Consider the following 26172-nt stretch of genomic DNA (forward strand, 5'->3'; position numbering starts at 1 on the left):
AAAAAGAGAGATCTCGCCGAGATCATGTATTTTTTTGCGGTCAACTCGGTGGTTGGTCTCGGCAGTCATATGGTCTTTGTAATCCCTGAAACTAGGTATTTACCCTATTTTAGGACTTCTAAACACAATGAAAACATCAGTTTTTAAAAAATCAAAGTTAAAATGGTACTTTGACTTTGTACCCTATGTAAATAGTCTCCGGCTCTTTGGACCTAGGCTAGTATGCTCTATTCCACAATCTACATTCCACAACCAACACATGACACACCATAATCTTAAGAATTTAAAAGACATCATAGACAATTACTTAATTGATTAACAATTAACATTGATGACTGATGAGTCACATTAACATACATTTGAAAATTTGAATTGACATAAAATAGGAATGGAGATCCTCAGGCAAAAGCATCAAAATTCTTGCCCCTTAGTGTTTTTTCTTCAAAAAAGTAGAGAGGCGAGATCTGACAAGATTTTGGTGAGATTTGGTAAGATTTGGCGAGATCTTGTCGTTTTTACACCTCGCCTGTGATCTCGTCTCCCTAATCTAAAAAAAGAGATCTCAGCGAGATCTCACAAAGATCTTGAACCATGATAGAGAAACTTCGTAATCTACAAGCGTTGCCAGATGTAGATGATGAGGCGAATCCTAGGGGATTGTCCATGTACACATCTTCATTTAGGAATGCATTCTTCACATCAAGTTGTTGGAGACTCCATCTGAGATTAGCAGCATAGGAGAGAAGTGCCCAAACAGAGTTCATTTTTGCAACAATGGAAAATGTGTCTTGATACTCAATCTTATAGATTTGGGAGAAGCCTTGGCTACTAGTCTTGCTTTATATCTCTCAATTGTCCCATCTGCCTTCTACTTTGTTGTGAACACTCATTTATAGCCTACTAACCTCTTTCTTTTAGGATGGGAAAGAAGCTCCCAAGTTTTATTCTTCTTCAAGGCTTGCATTTCCTCTACCATAACATCTTTCCACTTAGGATTAGTGACATCTTCTTTCCAACCTTGTGGGATAGAGACAAAGGAAAAAGAAGAGACAAAGAGGTATGTTAGAAAGGAGACAATGATTCATAGGAGACAAAATTGGAGATAAGGTGATGGGTGCATGCTCTGACTCCCTTTGTAATAGCAATAGGAGCATTATCAGACGAAGAAGGATTACCTAATGTTTGAGATGAAGAAGCTGGGTCTGGGAGCATAGATTGGCATAGTGGATTTGAGATGGGCTTATCTTTCTGTTGGGAGTAAGTGAGCAAAACCTTTTTTCCTAGTTCTAATTGAATCCCTTGAACCTCAGATTCTTCCCTTCCAGTGGCACTATCAGTGTTTATCACCTCCCTTGAAAGTCGAACAATGTCAATAACCAGAGAAGGGAGCTCTTCCTCTACACTCTCCCCTTGAAAAGAAGATTGGTAATAGGACTTAGCTTCATAAAATGTGGCATCTATGGTGACCAGTAAGCGACGGGAGGGAGGATGATAACATTTGTATCCATTTTGAGAATCAAAAGATACAACGAAGAGCTCTCATCTTTAATTTTGAATCTTCTCACTTTTTTTGTTTCGGATTTGAACCTGAGTGATCAACCATGCTAATTTGTTAAATTTGGTCCATCCTACATCAAGAATATGCTTCATAAGTCGAAATTATTTGATCATAAGAATATGCTTCATGTAGGGGGCAGTTGATAAAATGAGCTGTAGTGCAAGGATTAAAGTGTCAGTATCGGTCGTCGTACTGGTCGACCAAAATTAAGATATGTATTGGAGGGTATCGTATCGTATCATATCGGAGATACTCTACGCACAAAAATGGGAAGGAAACACTTTTTTATACACTTTTGCATTAAAAAAAATAGTTAAAAAAGCTATATATAACATGGATTATGCAAAAATACTAAAATGGAGAGTATCGCACTGAGAGACAAGTATATTCAATTGAAATTATTGTTGAGGGCCTTGATTCTTTGAATATTTGCTTTACCTTTGTTGAATCCAAGGTTTGTAGCTGTTTATGCTTGTAACATGGATTCTCAACCTTGATTTCCATTTTAGTAATAGAGAAAAATGGCTGGCAGCAACTTTGATACAAAAACTCCTCTAAAAAAATCGCGTTTTGCTGAGAAATGACCCATCCTGGCCATTATATGACCGTAGCGTACCGTATCAATATGTATCATACAGTATTGGTATGTATCGGTTGATACATACGTATCGATACTCTATGGAAAATAAAAAAAAATTGAGGTGAAATGTACGTTTTCATATGTATCGATGCGTATCGATATGTATCGTACGATATATATGGATACACAAGGATTTAAAATTTTCCATGCACTGGCCTATAATGATACATATCAGCTGATACGGTACGATATGAACCGATACTTTAAACCTTGGCTGTAGGTGCTTCTCATTGTGAATTAGGATCTTGGTCACCATGTTACGTAAGGAGTTATTCAATATTGAAGACGCGCAAATGACAATATCCTTTGGCAACTCAAATACATTGTTGCCCTTATCTTCTTGATAATCTTGAAAGGGCCAGCACTACTTATAGGTATCATGTTGTTGGAAGCCTCAAGTACTTCTCTCAGTCAAAAGTCAATTGAATGACTTGGTTTAGAGTGTATATTTGATTTTTTATTATTCACTGTTGGTTGTCAGGCCCTAGGTTAATCTTGAATAGAAAAAGGGTCTGGCTTGCATCTTCGTGTACGTCATGTTGCACATTCTGCTCCTCAACTATGTTGATGTGCTCTATAACTTACTTTCTTACTTGATTGCATACAATCAGTAACAGATTCCATTTTTTAGTTGATTTTCCTACGCAACATATCCGCAGTTGATGAATACAAGGATTGCTTGGTTTTTACTTTCCACTATTTATAGAATGTGGTAGCTTTACGTTTTTTATATTTACATGAAGTTTTCCCTCATATTGTTAATAGATAGACAATTGTTGTTTGTTTACACATGCACTATTAGTGCGTGTATAAGGTTGGACTTTCCTTTTTTTTCCCTTTGCTTTACCATTTTAACTTTCTTCTCAGAGGGTAAATCAGTGTCTGCGAAAAGCCTGCTCTGACTCTAAGCTGAGGAATTGTACCACATTCATAGATTGCGGACATGGGGAGAATATTGAGAGTTTTCAAGTAGATGGAGAATGGAAACAGTGGACGCACAATGCAAATGCTACTGATTGTTTAATTAAAGATAGTCAGCACTTCAATTTTGGGATTTACTCCCAAGCTGTTAAGCTTACCACAGAGCCTAGCATCCTTACAAGATATGTCTATTCCTTATTTTGGGGTTTCCAGGTATTGTCATTATATCTCACATACTTTGTTTATGTTTTTGTTCATTGACTCACTTATACTGGACAAGGTACTCATTTTCATTACTTGTTGGGCAGAAGCCAATTAGCAAAGTCCCACACTCTTACCTGTACGTTGTGCTTGAATAAAGTTGGGATGATAGAACATGAAATGGTTGTGTAATTTAAAGAGTCATGTGAATCTAAGGATGGGTTTTAGCTTCTTAAGTGAGCTACCTTTTAGCTTTTTGAGCAAGCTAGCTTTTACCTTATTGAATATTTGAATAAGCTATTCCTCAACTTGTAAAGCAAGCTAGTTCTAGCTTCTTTAGTGAGTTACCCATGGGCCATACCGTGAAAGTGCTGTTAGGCTGTAAACAGAGTCAACATTGATATTTCCAGATTTAAGAAAGAGAATATTCTCTTCCAAACCTAGTCTAATGAACCAGTGAGGACACAGAAAAACGATGATATGCATACCTCCATCTAAGAGACAGAAAAAAGAAGAATAGGAGTATGATTTGACCTGGATTTCTCTTCCAAGGCCTCGACCATTATCTCACCAGTCTGTCCAGATTCTCACCGGTTGACTTACTGTTTCTCACCAGAACATTACAGCAGCAACATATAACTTACAATAGCAAAAATCGTTGCCTTCTCCAGCCCTTTCTCTTTCTTAAATAATGAAGCAACACATACAAGAATGGAAACTACAAAAAAGAGAAACTATTATGAAAGGAAAATAGAACACTTCCTGTGCAGGACTCCACTTAATAAGGTTTTTAATGGGCCTAATATAAAACATAAAAAAGACTTTTAACTACTGGGCCTTTGAAGGCTGGAGCTTGATAGGCTTTTGGCTGTTGGTCTTCAAGGCTAAATCTGGTCTGGATTTGGCTTGAGTAGGGGCTTTGCTGGTTGTTTTGATGGGGTTTAAGGGCTGGCTGCTGAACAATGCTGCTGGTCATTCGATCTACATCGCATCATCACCTCCAATTATGCAACAAGGAGAGGCTTATAACAACAATTAACTCAATTCAACTCAGCCTTATCCCAACTAAATTGGGTCGGCTACATGGATCCTTTCCTCTAATTAGCTCTATTCAAAGCCATACTTGTTACAAGGCCTATGCTAGGCATGTATTTCCTCATCACTAATCCTATTGTCTACCCTTGGTTCCTTTAGCTCTTTAATCTGAATCAAATAACTCCTCCGTACTGGAGCATTTAAAGGCCTCCTTGGTACATGGCCATGCTACCTCAAACGACTTTCTTTCATCTTATCATGTATCGGAGCTAATCCATAATCAACTCTAATTTGTTCATTTCTTATTTTATCTTTCCTAGTTTTACCACACATCAATCGCAACATCCTCATCTCAGCTATGCCGAGTTTATTGATATGATTTTTCTTGACTACACAACATTCCGTATAATACATTATAGCTGGTCTTATAATTGTCTTATAAAATTTTCCTTCAAGTTTTGAAGGAATATGTTGATCACACAACACTCCAGATCGTCTCCACTTCGTCCATCATATTTAATTCTGTGTAACATCATTCTCTATTTCTCCTTATTTATTATGATTGAGCTCAGATACCTAAAATAATTACATTGCATAATCTTCCTCTCGTCAATTTTTAGTACCTTATCTAATCCCTACTTTTGTCTCATCCACCAAAACAATATCATCAACAAAAGCATACACAAAGGGACCTGATATTGAATATCTCTGGCTATTGCATCTATAATGAGTGCAACAAATAAGGGTTTAAAGCTGATTCGTGATGTTACCGAATTGTAATTGGGAATATACTTCCTTTCCCCCCCCCCACAATTCTTACACTAGTCACCACACCATTATACGTATCTTTAACTACATCCACTTATTTACTTGAGTCTCTATTCTAATACTTGCCTTATTAACTCTCGAGGGCTCTGTCATAAGCTTTTTCTAGGTCAATAAAGATCATATGGAGATTCTTCTTACATTCTCTTAATCTTTTCGTGAGTTTCCTTAGTAAATAACTTTTGTCGTTGATCTTCCTGGCATAAAACCAAATCGGTTATCCGTAATAATAGTTTCTTGTCTCAGGCGAGTTTCAATAACTCTCTCTCTCTCTCTCTCATAATTTCATAGTAAAGCTCATTATTTTTATGCAAAGTTCTAAATCTTGGGGTTCGACCTTGGTTGAAACTGAAATTTAGGTTGATATATCTGAAACATGGTCAAAACCGGGTATTTTTCTTCGTTATTGCTAGAAATTTGGGTCGAAAATTCCAAAATTTCTGAAACTGGTCATCTTGAGGTCCACCGAGACCACCAAAATATTTGAAATTTAGGTCAAGATTTCCGAAACGATGAACTATGGTTTATACCTTTAGCTTTTCCCCTTCTTTTATGCTCAAATTGTTATAAAGATTTTCATAGTTGTTCGCCTTTGCTTTTCTCACAATCTTCTTAGCTTCATTTCTAGCAAATTTTTATCTTCTTAGAAATCCTCTATATCCTTACTCCTTTGCCATATGTCTTAGAACTAGCTTTCTTAGCCTTACTGGCTGCTTGAACCTTGTCATCCCAATACGAAGTCTCCCTTGATGTCTAACGTTTTCCTTTGGATTCGTCTAAGCCATCGTTAGCAACTTTCTTAATACAAGTGGTCATTTTGTTCCACATCATATTAGTGTCTCCATCAAAGTCCCAACTTCATTGTTTGACCTATTTATTAGTAAATGATTTAAAGTTTTCTCCTTTTAAGATTCACCGCCTTATGCTAGGGGGCAAATAATCTCACATTTCTTACGATTTGGCATTATAAGACACATATCCATGATCACTAATCTATTTTGTGTGGTTAGGCTCTCCCGTGGTATAACCTTACAATCCTTACATAATAACTTATTGGTTTTTCTTGTTCTATTTGACTACTATGTTCATATTTGAAGGTAACTAAATTATCCTCTTTTTTTAAAGCATGTGTTTACTATGGATAAATCATAAGCCACAACAAAATCTAAAACTGAAGTCCCCTCATTATTCTATCCAAAAACATACCTTGCATATACTCTTTCATAGCCTTTACGATCACTTCCAACATGTCCATTCAAATCCCCCTTATAATAATCTTTTCTCCTTGGCTAAACCTTACACTAATCCATCGAAAGTTGTATCTTAATCTTTCATCCAATCCTACTTGGGGTGCTGTAAGCGCTAATTATATTGACAACCTCTTTTTCCAACACAAGCTTGATGGTTATGATCCTATTACCAAATGTTTTAACATCCACATCATCATTTTTTAAATCTCTATCCACTGCTATGCCTATTCCACTTCTATCATATTTATCTCCCGAATACCGGAGTTTAAAGTCATCCAACTCCTTGGATTTTTTTACCCTTCCACCTAGTCTCTGCAAGCTATGGTAATACTTCTTTTCCGCGTATCATCTATCAATTCTAGACTCTTACCCGTTAAAGATATGAGTAAGAGTCTAGAATAAAGTGGCAATACAGGACTTCTCCGATCCAAAGACCGATAGTATTTTATCCATGCTGAAACAACTTCTCTTCTTCCAAAGGGAGAACAGAGTAACATGACCACAAGAGGTATTGCTGTCCAATGGATAATATGGATTTACACTAAGTGCTTTCAGGCCACTCAGAAAGATAATAGGAGTACTCTCAAATTGTTCAACTATAATAGCCAATGAAGTAAAAGATGTTTGATGGACTGTCTTTTTGATGCGCACACGTACACTCGCACACACACACACACACACACACACACACACACACACACAAAAAACTCCAACAACTGACACTCCAATGAGCGTTCAATGATTTTCCCGATGATCTACACATGGACTCCGATTAATCCGATGGTTCATCGACTTCTTCCCTTCTCTCCTCTCTCCTCTTCTTCTCTGCAACACGAAACCCTCCTGTGTTTTTCCGCATAATGTATTGGTTCATATAGGATGCCGATTTAAGAAGGGGAAGGAAGAAGAAGAAAGCACATTAGTTTCTACAGATTCGAACTCAAAAACAGAGTAATTATTCTGGGATTTTGGCTACAGGCACTGCTTAACCTCAAGAGAATGTCAAGAAGCAAGGCACAAATGCATAGTTCTGGAAGATTTCTCATCTGCTACAATTTCAGAAAATAATAATAACAATAATAAATAATAAGAAGAAGAAGATAAAAAAAAAATAAAATAAAATAAAAAATAAACAAACAAACAAACAAACCACTTAGAGAGAGAGAGAGAGAGAGAGAGAGTAGAAAGTATGTGTTTTCTTACCTCCTACTCATTATTGTTTTCTATTTAGATTTCTTGAAGGGTTTTCTGACAAGTTATATGCAATAGTGTTAACTGGCTGTGCTATAAAAAATGTGAGAAATCAAGTGAAACCTTGTCTCTAGGTGGTTTGGATCTTATCAATACAGGGTGATAATTTCATATCTACATTATTAAATAAATATTTTTTTTTTTTTTTTTTTTTTTTTTTAAATTTTGTCTTAGATCTGTCAAGATATCTGATATATCATATATGTAGATTTACTTGAAGGGTTTACATTTTTGTGTCTGCTGCTCTGGTGTAGCAAATAAGTACTTTGGCCGGAAATCAAATTCCAAGTTATTTTGTTTGGGAAGTTCTTTTCACTATGGGCATCATTGGCCTTGGCTTGTTGCTGTTTGCTTTACTTATTGGAAATATGCAGAACTTTCTCCAATCTCTTGGCCGGAGGTACGAAGTTCTTAAAGACTGCTACTGAATATTGAATATTGTTATTTCATACAAGATTATTAAGTCTTTGAATTATTTAAGGACTTACTCATTGGCTCATTACATACATATCACAATGACTGCATGTTATCCTACATGTTCATCGATGTACGTTTCATGAAGCTTAATTTTAGTTATTTAAAAATTTTTCTTGCTTCTTTTCTTTCTTTTTTTTTTGGGGGGGGGGTGGAAGTGGCAATAATCTTTAACTGTTTGCTAATGTAAATAAGAAAACTATACAGGGTTAGCATATTCCATCCAAATTGCAATACAAATGTTGATTTCGATGGCTTGTTCTCTCTCTCTCTCTCTCTCTCTCTTCCTTCATATCAAGTGACTCAAATGCCCAACTTGTACTGTTAAAATAGGAATCATCTGAATGATACCTCTATAGGTGTATTCAGAACATCTCTTAGTCCCAAAAGTTTTTTAATTCAGGGGTAAAAGAGGGTTGTCAAAATTATTTGGAAGTGACTTACGGATGTCATTTTCAAGAGTTGTGATGCAGTTATGTGTGGGGATAATAAGGGATTTTTTCTTGGAGTTATTTTTGTCGACCTATATGCAAGGTTTGAAGTATCTTATCGGTATCAGTGTGATCGTATTGATACGCGTATGGTTATCTTTAAAAGGATTCCTATACAAGCAAGGTTTAACGTAGCGGTCTATATTGTATCGTATTGGTATCGGGGGGTATCGATACGATACATGGTACCGATACATTAAACCTTGCTTGTATGCCTTATTTTATTTTGTTTAGTATTAGTAGGAATCCAAGTTAGTTTGAACTCTATCTGTTTGGTTCAGGATAGGAATAGGTTTGTTTTGGGTTTTCAAATAGAAGGATATAACCAATGATTGGAGATGGAATGAAAGTTCCGTGTTTCTGCCAAGGGCTGTGTGTTGAATTATACATGTTCTAGACTCCTAAAGATTGTGCGGAATAGCTTAGTGTAGAGATTGTATACAACGTAGACTAGCAACCTAGGGTCCAAATTCAAAATTCCAGTTGGGTTTGATTTTTTAAAATATAATGTTTTCACTGTGTTTAAAAGGCCTAAAATAGGTTGGATGACAAGTTTCAGGACCCAACTTGGCCATATGGCCATTGAAGCCCAACCTCGAACTTGCTAGCAGAAATGCAAGGTTTCGTCGAGATCTCGAAATATCTGTGTTTCGGGCCTAATCGTAACCATGCTCGAAACCGATACCTCAAACCATGGTTGAGAAGTAGGTTGAGAATCTAAAAAAGGAACAATGCAAGTTGCCAAATCACGACCCTCAAGAGAAAAATATAGTGCATTCTCAAATAAGGTAACATCGGCACTCACAAACTGTTGATGGATAATAGGGTCATAATAACAATAACCCTTGAGTGCATATATATCCAATAAAAATACATTTAATGACTCCTAGAGATAATCCACTTATGCTCGGCCATAAAACATGAACAAAACAAGTGCAACAAAATACACGAGGTGGTAAAGAAAATAAATGAGATTGAGGAAAAACAATGCTCATAGGAGATTTATTGTTGATAACAAGTGAAGGAATACAATTGATCAAGTAACAAGCGGTCAAGACAACATCCCCCTAAAGCTTTTAGGAGCATTCATATGAAACAATAAAGAACAAACAATCTCTAGCAAGTGTCTATTTTTTTGTTCAGCAACATCATCCTGCTCAGAAGTATAGGAGCAACTAGTTTAATGTAAAATACCGTGCTCAGAGCAAAAAGTAAGAAATTGAACGTTGAGTATACTCCTGTGCATTATTCAAGTGAAACATTTTCAGAGAAGTACCAAAATGTGTTTTTATTTCATTATAAAGAAGATTTAAGGATAGACAAAAACTCTTAACGATCTTTCAGTAAATATAACCAGGTCAAGTGTGAATGATTGTCCACAAAAGTAACAAAATACGTAAAACCGTACTAACTTAAGACATGACAAGGACTTCAAATATTAGAGTAAACTAATGAAAATAAAGACTGGTTCCTAGAAACATCACACATAGGAAAGGAAGTCCAGTGATGTTTTCCAAAACTCAAAGCTTTACATGATACGGGAGATTGGCTTGCAAGTAGGAGCATGTGTTGAAGCTTAGAAAGGGACAAATGCCCTGACTGACAATGCCAATCAAAAGGGAAAACACTACCCTTCTCATGGCCTCCACCATTTTTCCCTATCTAAAGATCCTGGAAGACATAATAAGAAGGATACTAGGAGATGGAGCAATTTATTGACTTAGTAATAAAGATTCAAAGGCAATTGAGGTACATAAAAAACAAAAGAGAACGACAAAGATGAGGTGGGAGAAACAGCACCATGATCGGAAACCTAAGTAAATGAACCATTAGCAAGGATCACTTAGGATGGATGACTAGTTTTATGGAAGGAAGAAAATACAATAGACTTACCAGTCATATTATTTGATGCACTAGAGTCAGTGACCCAATTGGTAGGAGAGGAGGCAAGGAGTGTAGTGATACCTGCGTGAGCTAATGTTGTAGTGAATGATCAAGATGTTGAAGACGTTTAAGTAGCTAGGTATAGTCATCTCGAGAAACAGTCTGATGAACCAACTCCAAATGTAGAGGTAGAGTTAGTGCTATTAGATGACACTACATCGGTTACTGTTGAATTGGCCAACTGTTCTGCCCGCTCAGGTTTACCATATTTTTCCCGACACTTATCTACAATGTGATTGGGCTTTACCAAAATGAGAAAACTGGCATAAAGGTTGATTTGATTGTTGTCCGCCACAACCACCAACACCACGTCCTTTCCCTCATCCTGAACCTCAACCTCTACCAGGAACACCACGTCCAAGACCACAGCTGCTGGTAACAAATGTAGAGCTATCCTTGGTTGAATTGAGGATTCATATTTGGCAAGGGAAGGATATACAACCCGCTAGATGTGACAGAAGGCGGGAGCCTCGTGCACAACGGTTAAGTTGCAGTGTTGCACTATTGCAACATGTTGGTCATAGATTCAACACCTGGAAACAGCCTCTTCTGCGAAGCAGGGGGTAAGGCTGCGTACAACTTGCCCCTCCCAGACCCCGCAATAGCGGGAGCCTTGTGCACTGGGTTGCTCTTTCTAGATGTGACAGAAGGCCTCATTCATTGAAGGCACCTTTTCTGCTATAAGCAATTAACTTTTCACATGCTGAAACTCAAGGTCTAAACTAGAAAGAAACTTGGCAACTTGGACCTATGCATGCTGATATTTTAACACTTCAACACCAGTTGAGATAGGCTGATAGAGATTTAATTCATCCCGCACCCCCTTAAGGGCACTGTAATATTCACCTTACAATTTGCCATATTTCTTGAAAGAGAAGATATTCTCGTGTAAGCTTTAAACTCATGATAAATTCTTGTCTTGCGAATAATTCTCATTCAGGTCATCCCACACACCTTTAGTAGTAGTTTGGAACATGACATTAGCAGCTACTGATGATTTCATGCTATTCCACAGCCATACAAATAATGTGTCGCTCTCACTCATCCAGTCTTTGTACTTGATATCATTTGAAGGGGGATGGAAAGAAATCAAATATTTCTGTTTGCTTTTGGCTTGATGACAGCCTGTGCCCAGAGTAGATAATTGAGGTGCCATTCAACTTGATAGAAGTAATTTGAACATTGACAATAGTCCACAGAAGATTTAGAATCACCCATTGTAACCAGACACGTATAGCTTCAACCCACAGAGTAGAAAAACCAATTACTGCAGAAAACCAGTATTCCAGCCTCCAAAACAAACACGACAAGGTTAAAAAATAATTAAATAACTCACAATCCACTAGTGTGATGTGCTCTGAACTCTAATCCATTAGGACCTTTAAGCAGTAGAGTCAAACCCAAAAAAACTGTAAACCATCCAGTGATTAGATAGGTTGCTGTAGTCGATCAGGAATAGAAACTCAAGATTTCCAGATTTTGAGAATGAGAAACTACCATGATTAATCAGATTCCAGATCTGATCTGGACCAAATTTGATCGTAAAAAGGTGACTGGTTTCTGGATATAAACCCCATGATTTCTTAGGTAATCAGTGGTTATTCATGGAGATATAACTAATCTGTTTTTGCAGCAAAAGGGGGACAAAGCAGGAGAACCGCTAGTCAGATTTGACTGCAGTAACCCAGCAGTATTTCCAGATCTGTTAAGACCCAATAGGTGATGAATGGCTCTTAATCCACATAACAGCAGCAGAAAAAGACTAATCAAATCAGAGATTGATATCCGCATGCACTGCTGGATTAACGAAAGAGAAGAAAACCTAGCTCACAGCTTTCGGTGTATATATCTACTGTGAGCCTAGGTGAGTGTTATATATAAGTGACTTGTAAGAGTCATTCTTGAATACAACTAGAACAGAGAAAAACAGTGAAGATCCCCCATGGCAGTAGACAACAAATTAAACAGCAACTCCATAAATAGTTAACTGTCACCACAATTACTAAACAACACCATTACTACAACTTTAACGTAAATCAATAATTGAAAAACTCTATACCCTGGTGCATGTAAGTAGGTCCTCAATTTCTCTGGCTCAGTATCAAACAGTCTCTCACTACAACTTTTTGCTAAGGAAATTCCTTTTAATTTTGAGTTTCTTGAATGCTTGAACAATTTCTTATTTCGTGATTTTGGAAACTAATTGCCATTGTTTCTCATTTACCACTCAAGAGAATTAGAGATGCAACTAAGGCGTCGTGATGTTGAAAGGTGGATGAGTCATCGGCGCTTACCTGTGGAACTAAGAAGGTAAATTCATTTTCCTGTAATTCTTTATCTTTTATCTTTTTTTCCTTCCCTTCTTTTTCCAATCTTGTACATTTTACTCTGCTGCGCATAATTTTTTTGTTTCTTTTCTAAAATGAGTCCTAAAGGTTTCGATTTACTTTAATTTATATAGGTTTAATTTTTCTATGCTATCGAATTATATTCTTCTAAATTTTCCTTTAATTCATGTAAGTATAACATAGTATTTTCTGTATCTTTTTTTAATTTAACAGATTTGGATAGTTTATCCAATATTGACGCAGATCATGTGTTATGGATATATTTAATTGGATATCTGTATTAAAAAAATCTGGTTGGATATGGATATGGATATATACCAATATCCAAGCTGTTCACAGCCCTAACAGCACCGATTCTGGCCCCTTAGTAGTTGCAGTCAGATTCATTCTGGCAAGTGCTACCCTGTGCTAACCTATTGAGTTGTCTAACCAATCCATGACCTTAGACCATAGTTAGCAAATTCGGATTCGGGAATTATTCGGACGGAGAATTATTCGGAATAATTCGGACGATTAATTTAAGGATTCGGTCAAAAAATCTTATTGGGGTTTTTTTTCTTTAAAAAAAGTGTTTTTTTTTTTTTTTAAATAATGTTTAAATGGACCGAATAATTCGGTTTAATTCGGATTTGGTCCGAATTATTCGCGATTTATATTCATTTTGGAAAAAGTCACGAATTTTAAAGAATTTTATTTTTAATTCGGATTCGGTCCGAATTTTTGATAAAATTCGGTTCGGCCGAATAATTCACGAATTATTCGGCCGAATTGATAACTATGCCTCAGACTCAGAGCCCATATGAATGAAGTCTCCCCATTTGGTCCCAATTCCCAAATAACCACCATGTGGTGGTTCAGTTGGGCATCAGATTTTGTGAACTTGTTTCAAACAATCACCTTGCAGTAGCTGGGAACGATTACATTTCATCTGTGTGGACTGTAACTCGCAAGAGATGGCCTAGCTCCTGCTGCAGTCATAACACTTGTTGGACAATGTATGATGTGTAGAATTCCATTTATTTGTCGAAAACAGTAATGGTCCATATGTTTTTCTTTGCTTCTTTTTTTCTTCATTCATTCTTCTCTAGACATTTAAAAAAAAAAAAGGAATTTCCATATCAATCTTCTTTTTCTGATTAAAATTCAATCTCCAAAGACATAACACAGATCATCTTTCTGTATATGTTGTATTGGTTTACATGAGGTGTGAAAGTAGTTGGTTACTCTGACGCATGTGTTTGTTATGGAATGCAGACAAGTAACAGAATCAGAACGGTTTAATTGGGCTGCCACCCAGGGCGTAAATGAAGAAGTGTTGCTGCAAAATCTGCCAGAGCACCTACAGAGAGAAATACGTCGCCATCTTTTTAAATTTCTTAAAAAAGTGAGTGCTAAATGTACTATAATTGCTACAATAGTAGTAGCATTACTTTCTATTTTGCATTATGCATTGATCCTGGTTAGTTTATGATTTTCTTTGGGCTACGGTTTTCTGCACAGCACCGCAGCCCACCTAGGACAGTTCCTGCACTGCCTCGGGAATCTGCCCCATGGCAGCTCAGTTAAGACCCAAATTTTTGTGGACTAGTAGACCCAAGGTCCCCATTTCACATATGAAATTTCATCCCAAGCAGAGCTTTGAAAAATCAGGACAATGGGAGAGTGCACAACAGTGGTTGGAATACTAGTACACGTGCATGGACATACAAAGGGGTGCATCCCCAATGCAAGTGGGTATTTGATTGAATTAGGCTCTGAAATTTGACATGAAGCTGATCTCGTAATTCAGACCATGTCCTCTGTATCCAATGGTCAGAATAGCCACATCACTGTCCACATGTCACATTGGCACTATGCACCACAGGAACCCCTTCCTAACTGAGTAGCCCAAAGTTCCTTTTTGCCCCTTTTTTTTTTTTTTTTTCAGCGGGGTGGGTTTCCTTTTGTTGTTGTTGGTGGTGTGGGTATGTATCAATTGCTTTTTTATTGTGTTATCAGTTATCACATGGATCTTACCTGGAGTGCCCAAACAGAACGGTGCTATTCATATATGCACACATGACATGGCATTACTAACCAAGAGAATATGCAGGAGACTTTACTTTCATTTCATTTCCACCGTAAAAATACCATGCATCACTGCCAGAGTTCTTTAGGTTCTTGTTGACTTAAGAGAATCTAATTTGACCAATTCAATTCCTTTTTATAATTATTTTCTTCCTTTGAATTTAACTTGTTTTAAACAGTCTGGAAGTGAGTAGAAAGCAACTGATGCCCATTTCCAGTTTCATACAAATCCCTTCCATCTAACTCATTTTATTCTAATGGGAAACTTGTCACTTCACTGCCCAACAAACTTATCTGTTTAGTCCATGTACTTCTGCCACTTGGCAGGATGTGACAACTCCAACTGTTGGAAAGGAAGGCCAATGCCTGGATTGTCCATGTGTCAAATTCCATATCCATTTTCAATCAAATACCTTACCATGTATATCCATGCAACCCAGCCATCCATGTATTGGCGGGCAAGACCCCGTACTCCCCCCATAGACCTGGATTATCAAAGCTTTATTTTGTCACTGAGCCAACACCTATTGGGCTGCCACTAGGCAAACTCCTATGAGGCTGACACTTGACTGGTGGGCGTGGACCTTGGAATCTCTGTCTACAAAATTTGATTCCCATCTAACATGTCACTTGACGGATTTGTGGGCCAATGAGGCAAACTTTACCCTCCATCTATGCAGCCTGTTTTAATTTTATATAAAAATATTGTGGATTGGTTAGTATTTAAATGACTTTCATGATTTTTGGAATTAATGCTCCACATTGGAAGAAGGTTCATGGTTGTGAGGATTATGGTGGCATCCTTATACTTCTCATATGTGTCTCTGTATTAATGTTTCCAACTAATGTCGTTCAAGATTTTTCACATTACCATTCCCATTCTGACCCATCATAGCTTGAAAGTACTGCCTCTTACCAGCCTAAAAGCATAAGACATTTTAACAGGCTAAAAGTCTAAAATAGGAAACCTTAAAATGATCTAAAGGGGCTGCATTTTTTCTCTTGCACCACTCAATGCAGATCATAACATCTTTCTGTCTAACCATAATTTATGCACACTCTATCAATTTCTATCTGTTGGGGCTAAGACGCTAGAGTTATACCAATTTGCAGGTCCGGATTTTTGCCCTGATGGATGATCATATCTTAGATGCCATTCGTGAGAGACTACGGCAGAAGACATACATAAAAGGAAGCAAAATTTTAAATTTCGGAGATCCAATTGAGACCATGGTCTTTATTGTGAGAGGGAAAATGGAGAGTATTGGAGAAGATCGAAATACAGTTCCTTTGTCAATAGGGGATGTTTGTGGTGAGGAGCTTCTCACATGGTGTCTTGAAAACTCTTCAGTGAACAAAGGTATAAATATCCCTTGGTTAAACAGATAAAGAAAGAAGTGAAAATTTAAAGGAATGCTTTGTAAACCAGTAAATGGGTATGGAAATATCTTTCACATTTTTGTTTCTTAGCTGAAGAAATTTGCATGGGAATGGAAGGTGATGCTTTGTCACATACAGATGGTGGGAAATTGCTCCTATGGGGGAATTCGGGATGCTACCATCCATTGTCTCCTGGTTCTTTTGCATAAGTGTAGGCAGATAAGAGTGATACTATCACCAAACCCACAATATCTTGTCTGATCCATAGTTTTTTTTTTTAGGCTAAAAAGAATCTGATGATTTAGAATGTTAGGGCCATCCAATCATGTAAAATCAGGAATATGCTAATCCTAGGATAGGTAGTTGTTCCCCATCCACTTCTACTCTTTGTGCTGTAACTTCTAATCTTCCTAGTTATGTCCTGGTGTGGTTTTGTACTTTAATTAGCATTGACTTTATGTGCTGTTTTGATATTGAATGCATGACGACAGATATGTTGAAACATTTTCATTTACAGATGGACAGAAACTCAGAATGCCAGGACGATTACTTTCAAACAGGATGGTGAGGTGCTTAACTAACGTGGAAGCATTTTCACTCCGAGCTTCTGATCTAGAAGAAGTCACCGGTCTTTTTGCCAGATTTTTGCGAAATTCACGTGTTCAAGGAGCCATAAGGTTATTAATACACTTAACTTATTCTAGTTATGCACTGCATATAGAACAGGCCTTCGCATGCTGACGGTTGTACATGTTAAACACCATGCTACACATTACATGCAATAATCTGAAAGCTAGCTTTTACATGAAAAATCAAATCAGTAATGGGCATAATATAGCTTCCCACTTCCCTTTTTCTTTTTGAAATTAGAACATTCCAAGACCACGGGCATATCCTTAAAACTTTTTTGGTAAATCTAGATCATCACAGCCTGATGAGGACATAAACCCTGTGGCACATAAGCCAGTTTATCCAAAAGTACAATAATAAAATAAAAACCTCATGGCATATAAAATAACATTCATTGGCTATTGATGAGGGTATTTATTCCCAACCACAGGACGGGCAGGGATCGTCCTGACCATTGCTGCACCTCGGCCCTCCATCAGGCCGTGCTACCACCTCGGCCCTCCATTAGGCCGTGCCACCACCTCGGCCCTCCATCAGGCTGTGCTGCCACCTCGGCATCTCATCATGCCGTGCTACTACCTCGGCCCACCATCAGACCGTGCTGCCACCTCGGCATCTCATCAGGCCGTGCTACTTCCTCGGCCCTCCATCAGGCCGTGCTACCACCTCGGCCCTTCTCAGGCCGTGCTACCACCTCGGCCCTCCATCAGGCCGTGCTTCCACCTCGGCATCTCATCAGGCCATGCTACCACCTCGGCCCTCCATCAGGATGTGCTACCACCTCGGCATCTCATCAGACCGTGCTACCACCTCGGCCTTCCATCAGGCCGTGCTGCCACCTTGGCACTCCATCAGACCATGCTACCACTTCGGCATCTCATCGGGCCGTGCTACCACCTCGGCCCTCCATCAGGCCATGCTACCACCTCGGCATCTCATTAGGCCGTGCTGTCACCTTGGCATCTCATCAGGTTGTGCTACCACCTCGGCCCTCCATCAGGCCGTGCTGCCACCTTGGAATCTCATCAGGCCATGCTACTACCTCGGCCCTCCATCAGGCCGTGCTTCCACCTCGGCATTTCATCAGGCCGTGCTATTACCTCGGCCCTCCATCAGGCTGTGCTATTACCTCGGCCCTCCATTAGGCCATGCTTCCACCTCGATCCTCCATCAGGCCATGCTGTCACCTCGGCCTTCCATCAGGCCGTGCTACCAGTCACCTCGGCTCGACCAACCTGTCACCTCGGCTCGGCATAGTCAAGTAAGGCACCCAGAAACGTGCATGCATCTACTCCTACATTAAAGGGACGTGATCCCTGATTACGGGGGCAGGACTCTATCCACTACACGTCATCAAAGGCGTCCACCCCTCTCACGACTTGCACCTCCGAGATCAATGGAGAATATTCCCAGAATATGCCCTGGAACTCGAAATATTCTCAGAATCATGGAGCCACTCCCCTCAAGGACTCTATGCCTGAACAGGACTCTCCACAAACGCCCTTCTTTCTCTCTCCATCAGCAGTCTATAAATATGAAGGTAAGCCTCCATCATAGAGGATCGATCAATCACTTCTTTTACTGGAAAAGCTCTCTTGAGCATCTGCTGTGGAAAGATCTGACTTAGGAATCGGAGAGTCCCCTGTCGAGTTAGCCCGGCTCTTCCGTCCTCTTCTGTGCAGGTCGGCCAAAGCACCAGGAACTGCAGGGAAGATCACCCGGTCAATTTTTACCGCATCAGCTATGAAAGCTATAAATAAACTAAAATTAATAAATTCTGGAAAAAAAAACCTCGTGGCACATTAGCTAACTTAAAAAAAATAAAATAAAAACTGTCTTTGCATGTGGTAAGAGAGAAAAAACATGGTTGCCTTGCCTGCACAAGCCCAATCTGCCCAAAGTATTGATTGCTTGATTATTTTCTCTAGATGTACAAAGGATAGTAATTCCAAGATCTTCCTTCACAATTCTCAACTGGTTGGGAGTATGGTATCGCTTCGGTTACCCCTAAAGCCTTCCGTCGCCTCATATACCTATGAGTCCCTCCACCCAATAGTTCCAACTTTTGTGTTTGATATTTACTGGTATCAGAGTCGGGTTCCGTTTGTTGTCCTCCTTAAGATGAATATTTACTTGTATTTTGAAGCTACATGTGAGGGTGACTGTGGAGATGTTGGGAGTTATAGAGGTATAGTCCAACCTTTGTTATTTGAAACCTTGTACAAGTCTTAATTTACCCTTGGACCATCTCCTCGTAATGCCTTAAGGTGGGCTTTCTCACTTTATCTAACATGGAAGAATAGTCCCACATCAGTTACCCTTAAGCTTTCCATCGCCTAATATACCTGTGACTCTATGAGTCCCTCCACCCAATCTTCTTCCACTTCTCTCACTTATCCTATTGCTACTTCTGTGGATCAAAATATTTTTTCATCTGCTGATTTATCTGTTGATGCTCTTGTTTCTAATTCTAATCTGGTATTATGTTGTTCCAAAAGGGTTTCTAAACCTCCTAACTAGTGTGGGTTTCCTGCTACTGTTCTACCACTTTGCTTGCATCTCTTTATCCTTCTACATCATTTGTTTGCTTTCTCTGTTAGATCCTGTTACTTTTCTTTTGCGCCTCCCAATTCTGTTTCTATGCCTAAATCTTACCACCAGACTTGTCATATTCCTTATCGGCAAGAGTCTACTGCATCTGAACTTCAGGCCATATTGGATAATGATACTTGGGACCTTGTGCCTACTCCTTGGAACACTACTGTCATCATTCATCATTGGGTTTATTCTGTTTACTCAAATCTGATGGTTCAAGTGATTGTTATAAAGCTCTCTTTGTCGCTCAGGGAGATAGCCAAGAATGTGGTATTGACTATTCTGAGACCTTTGCTCTTGTTACTAGGATGACAAATGTTCTTTTACTAGTGTCTTTTTGGTTGGAATCTGACATGGTGTCAGAGGCAGTCTCGATCCTGCTCCTGTTCTGCATTGTCCTGTTCTATCTGTGCACGTGTTTTCAGTTCTGTCTTGCCTGCACACGAGGGGGAGTTTTGGGAGAATAGTCCCAAGTTATTTATCCCTAAAGCCTTTCGCCACCTCATTTACCTGTGAGTCCCTCTCCTGAATAGTTCAACCTTTTGGGTTGGATATTTACTTAACTATCCCCACCAAACTTAATGAACAAAAGGGTTCCCCAGTATTTGCATACACAATAATCTTTGTAACCACTTCAATAAGTGAATCCATTCAGATCGAACTCCCTACAAGACTGAATAAGGCATACCATCAATGGTAGTTCTTCCTCCACCGCATTGGTTCCCTCTAAAATTTGGCTTCTCCATGGGTTCACAAAGTGGTTAGTGAGTTCAATGTCATTATGGCTGAATATCCATGGGATGTTAAGATTCATCCGTTTAAAAGAACTTGGATGTTATCACGGTGGATAGCCAGATGAGGAGTGCTCACTTTTGTTTGTTTTTCTTGAATTATGTACTAATTTTGACTGCTTATTGTACCTTCAGTGGGAACCTTATTGAGAAGGGGAGCTTTCCTGGGATTAGCACAGTTTTTGAGAGTTTATGTGGCAATAGGTGCAGCAGAAGCCCACTATCCGTAAATGAGCATGGCTGATTAAAATTTTTTTTAAGTCCCTTTCTTTTTTCGCCGGGAGGGGGGGTGGGGCCAAACTTTTCTTACAACCTGCTTATGGGTTGCAGATTCAGATCTACAATTACTTGATGCTTTTTTTTTAGCAGAAAAATAATTAATATTCAAAGTGGGCATCCCTGAAATATACTGTGGCTCTCTTTCAGGACATAAAAGAGTCTTAATTCACTGGACATGCATTGCATTCCATTGGGTGCTATGACTTAGGAGGCGAAGGTTTTCGTAGTTTTAACCATCATACTTGCAATGTAATGATAATAAATTGAATAACATTTCTTTCTCCGTGTGAAAAGGATACAAAATTAGTAGACTTTGTTTATTTTTGTGTGCCCCAAAATTTGACCTTGTGTTCTTCTTGACAGATATGAATCACCCTATTGGAGAGGATTTGCAGCAACCGGAATTCAAGTAGCATGGAGATACAGAAAGAAACGTTTAAACCGGTTGCATGCCTCTAATGGTGAAACATAGGCTTCCAGTGTGATATTGAAGTTTATTTTGTTGCAGCATGTGCTTCTTTGAATTGATGCAAATATAACCTACTCCATAACTTACGTATGTTTTGATGTAAATATCGTCAAATCCATTGTCTGATCATCCTATTGAAGAAAGTCCATTGTAGGTATGTATACTCAAAATCATTAGTGTAAATGTAAAATCTCAATTCCATTATCTACCTTAGCATGTCTTCTTCCTTCTTGTTTTTTTTTTTTCTTTTTGATCAGCCAAAAGAGAAGATATAGCATTAGATAGCATAATATATATTACATGTCATGTCTGTTCTAAATATTGGTTTCCTACCAGATAATGCTTCATAAGCCATAGATTTCAGGTTTGCTAGGATACCATCTGTTTTTAGTAAACCAAACGTAGGATAGCTATGATAATTGTCCAACTCATCACTTAGGATGATTAGTGTTCTTGGCCATAAAGTTAACATTTTATCAATTTCTTTATCAAAAAACTTCGTTAGACTGTCCGCATCACTCCAAACTTCTTCGATCACCCATTTATTGGCCCGTGCTCTTGTCGGCCCTTGGAGAAGACCTAACACCTCTGCCTCACCAGTTACTCTTGTCAATACATAGTTTGCTTCACATGAGATAACTTTAAAAAAAATAAATAAATAAAAGCTAAAGCCCAAGCAAACATATTTTTTATCTTATCTATAGCACTTGTTATGATAAGTAAATTTGAGCTTTGTGTCATCATCAGAGCCGTGTAGTATAGATCTGTGTTAGATATTACCTGGTCTTTTGAGAATTTGCAAGTAACTCCATTCGCAATCCAATACTCAATATGCTTAATTATGGTGATAGGATCTGTAGTTTGTGCAGAGAACATGATTTTATTTCTGTAGATCTAGATAAAGTAACAAGTGATAATAAAGACAGAAAAGAACCATTTCAAGTCTTTTTTGGGGAGTGATCCAGAGTTGAAATAAAAGGAGACTAGTTTCCTAAATCAAAAGGAAGAAGGTTAGGTTTAAAACCCATAGGGCTTGCGGCCCATGTCTTCCTTGTGAACTCACAATCAAACATTAAATGGTATGCAGACTCTTGCTGGGAGTGGCAAAGACTACACATGGAGTCAATCTCCACCCACTTAGACAATATATCTTTGGTAGGTAATCCATCATTGATCACTCTTCAAAAGAAAAACTTAAATTTGGGTGGATATTGATTTTCCAGAAAAATCACCACCATCGAGACCATGGAGACAAGCAACAATACCTGTTTGAGCAAGCATGGAAGTTTGTTAGTGCATTGGTGCTGAGAAACTTGGCAGTTAATTTAGTTGTGAAAGATCCCTCCTTAGAAAGGATGTACCACCATCTGTCATTTTGATGTAATAATGGGGTTTGAGCAATATAATCAGTGACAAGCAGGGGTGAAAGACATCAAACGTTCTAGGTCCCAGAGATTGTTTGAGGTGTATGTACTAACAGATTCAGAATAGTGATTATTGTTATCACTATGGTTTAAGAAGTTATGCAGCTCAATGGTGACATTATTAACTCGAATCTAAGGATCAAACCAGAAAAAAGTGTGAGCCATTACCTATTTTCCGAAAGATTGTCTTTTTCAAAATGGGGAGAGTTCTAGCAATGCTATTCCAACATGGAGAAGCTCTGGCCTTCAGAGTTCTAGGGTCAAAGACAGACCTATTTGCAAAGTATTTGTACTTGAGAATTTTGCTCCAAATGCTATTCTCATCGGAGATGAGTCTCCAACCCAACTTTAGTAGGAGTGCCATATTATGAGATTCAACATTCCTAAATCCTAACCCTCCTGCAAGTTTTGGTTGGCAGATTTTATCCTAGCCGATGAGGTGTGGTTTTCTTGCCCTGTCATCATCTCCATTCCAGAAATGCAAGAAAATTGAGTCCAATGTCTTGCATACTTTCTTGGGGAAGATAAAACACAACATTAGATATGAAGGAATTGAAGCTAAAGATGAGTGGAGGAGAACACTTCTCCCAGCATAGGATAGAAGTCTGGACTTCCATAGTCCAAGTTTATTCTTGTCTCTATCTATTATTTTGTTAAATTGCACTATTCTATTCCTAGAGTGAAACAAATTGGTGCCCAAATAAATTGAGTCACAGGTCATTTCCTTGATCCCAATAATTTTGATCAAGAGCTTTTTAGAGCCTTCTGTAACATTAGAGCTAAAAGCAAGACCGCTCTTGTCAAAATTAATGGTCAGCCCAGAAAGATTCAAGAACAGATCTATAATGCACTTGATGGTTGATGGTCTTCCTTCCTGTGTGGCCTTATAGAAGATAAAAATATCATCAGCAAAAAAGAGATGTGATATTTCCGGGGCATGCCTTGCAATCTTAATACCCTGAAAAATGTTCAACTCTCTATATGTGGCCAAGAGTCTAGAAAGGCCCTCCATCACGGTGATGAAAAGGAAAGGGTTGAGAGGGCATCATTGACGGATTCCTCTAGTGGCCTGAAACATATTAAAAGCAGATCCATTTAATTTTATTGAGAAATATGTGGTGTTGATTAAATGATTTACCGGATTAATCCATTTATCACTGAATCCTAAGAATTTAAAAATGGCAAGGAAGACCTTTCAACCACTAGAATGTATTCTGACACTAAAAGAATGTTTCAATTTTGTTGTTACTATTGGTCTATTGATTTCTGCCTGCAAATGATTCATCCAATGACTGGATAGGTGTATAGATTCATCTAATTAATCATTTGACTAAGCCTATGCTGTTTCCTAGTTTGGTGCAGCAATTTTTTTTTTTTTTTTTGGGTGGGTTGGGTGTCGGGGGTGGGAACCTTTTGCTTGCTAACAACTCAATCACATAATATGTGACTTAGAATGCTTTCCCAGATGATAACACCAGAAGCTTTTCTCTGGTGCATCATATCATGCATTGGCTGCAATACCTCAAGCTTCATATGCTGTAAAATAAAAATAAACCTCGTGCTTCATGAGAATTAAAGGCTACCTACCTAGTACATTAATGGATAGATCAGCAAATATCTTACCATTTTCAGAATGCAATGAAGTATAATCTTCAGCCTGCAACTAACCAAAATAGAAGAGGACAGAGAGAGCCTTTCATTTTCTCAAAACTTTCCCTTTGCATTGTTGGGCTGGGACTGGGTTTGGACCGGTTATAGCATGAGAGGTAAGGTGAGTAAGAACAAGCCTTCAACTTGAGCCTAGATTTGTAGCCCAATTCAACCCATGTTTGTTGGGCACATGCCTTGTGATTTGGTTTGAATTTGTACACATCACCAATATAAGGTCAACAAATGGACTGGGGCAATGCGTGTACTTTTTGGCATGAAGATGAACCGGATTGTGGTGGATTTGGGCTGACCAATCCAGTTTCGCCTCGACTCAAACGGTTTATGATGTTCTTTTATTGCCCCTTTGGAGTAATTCCCAATGCATAAATTTTGTGTATTTCCACCCCACCCAAAAAAAAAAAAAAAAAAACTGATGAGTCATGTTGAGTAGTAGTTTAGTTTCTTAGGGCCCGTTTGATAACGTTTCAAGAAACGCGTTTCTGCCTTTTTTTGTTTCCAGAAACACCAGAAACGGAGCAAAAATCGTTTGATAAAACTGTTTCATTTCACTTGTTTTTAGAAATAGAAATAGAATTTTCTACCTATTTATGGTTCAAGAAACGATTCAGGTGAAACAAGTTGAACTTGTTTCGTTGTTTCTGGAAACGACTTGTGGCTATTCTTTCACTGGTTACTATCGACTTCTAAAAGCATGACTTATCAAACACCTTCAATTCCGTTTCTATTTCTAGAAACAAAAATTTATGTTTCTGCTGTTTCTTGAAACAAAAATGACAGAAACGTTATCAAACCGGCCCTTAATGCACACCTTGACTTCAATAAAATTTAAAACATCTTGAGTCATCACAAAAATGTGAATAAATTATTAATTTAAATGAATGGTAGATCCATTTTTTTAGTGGGCTACCAAAAGCTAAGGGCCCGTTTGATAACGTTTCTGCCATTTCTGTTTCAAGAAACGGTAGAAACATAAATTTCCGTTTCTAGAAACAGAAACGGAATTGAAGGTGTTTGATAAGTCATGTTTTTAGAAGTCGATAATAACCAGTGAAAAAATGGCCACAAGTCGTTTCTAGAAACGGTGAAACAAGTTGAACTTGTTTCGCCTGGGTTGTTTCTTGAACCATAAATAAGTATAAATTTCTATTTCTGAAAATAAGTGAAATGAAACAGTTTTATCAAACGCCTTTTGCTCTGTTTCTGGAAACAGAAACGACAGAAACGCGTTTCTTGAAACGTTATCAAACGGGCCCTAAGATGATAACCACGTGTTTGTTTGCATCTTAATTTTTTATTTTATTTTTTTTGGATATCCGAAGTTCTGATACTAATATCAAAACGTTTCTGTAATAGTGTTGTGTATGTTTAGACACATGTCTTTTCATGTCTAGACTGTGAAAAAATGTCTATCTTCCAATCTACTTTCTCATGTGTTTGGGCCTTCACATCCTCTATAGCCACAGCACTGATGCAATGAGTATCCAGTGGCTGAGAGTCCCTTGGGGTGTGTGTGTTCGAACGTTCACTGCACTGGTACAATGACTGTAGAGGATGTGACCTCTGTGTTTGGGCTTATACAATAATATGGCATAGCATTCTTTCCCCTAATATCTATTGGGGAAATGATACTAATAGATTAATGTACCTCAAAATGAGTTTATCCCTAATCTATTGGGATAATCACACCATTAAGTATGTTTTGTCAAACTTTTGTTTTTCCCCCTAATAGGATTTGTCACTCTCATTGTCCATAAAAGGAGTGTTTTCCCTACATGGCGTTGGAAGCACATAGTTGAGATTCCTATCGTGCATGCCCATACACGAATATTCTCATGCCAATGCAAAAGTGGGCCCATCGCATGCATGGTGTATTAGTAGTGAGTTCAGCAACAATGTTGAAAAACTTGGAATTGGGTATTGGTGGGGAC

At 38.3% G+C, this 26172-nt stretch overlaps 1 protein-coding gene across 3 annotated transcripts in view; it reads left to right on the forward strand.

Annotated features, from left to right (window-relative positions):
- Positions 1–21357, forward strand: part of LOC122079241 (probable cyclic nucleotide-gated ion channel 20, chloroplastic) — a 51514-nt gene extending 30157 nt beyond the window's left edge. For all 3 annotated transcript variants that reach the window (XM_042645526.1, XM_042645528.1, XM_042645527.1), the window contains 7 exons: positions 3066–3332; positions 7936–8081; positions 12823–12900; positions 14193–14322; positions 16119–16365; positions 16903–17062; positions 21044–21357. In XM_042645526.1, the coding sequence (XP_042501460.1) occupies positions 3066–3332; positions 7936–8081; positions 12823–12900; positions 14193–14322; positions 16119–16365; positions 16903–17062; positions 21044–21152 (1137 nt within the window). In that variant the 3' untranslated portion in view covers positions 21153–21357. The remainder of the gene's footprint in view (positions 1–3065; positions 3333–7935; positions 8082–12822; positions 12901–14192; positions 14323–16118; positions 16366–16902; positions 17063–21043) is intronic.
- Positions 21358–26172: the final 4815 nt, after the last annotated feature.

The sequence above is a fragment of the Macadamia integrifolia genome, chromosome 5 (assembly GCF_013358625.1).
Source record: "Macadamia integrifolia cultivar HAES 741 chromosome 5, SCU_Mint_v3, whole genome shotgun sequence".
In the NCBI taxonomy this organism is placed as follows: domain Eukaryota; kingdom Viridiplantae; phylum Streptophyta; class Magnoliopsida; order Proteales; family Proteaceae; genus Macadamia; species Macadamia integrifolia.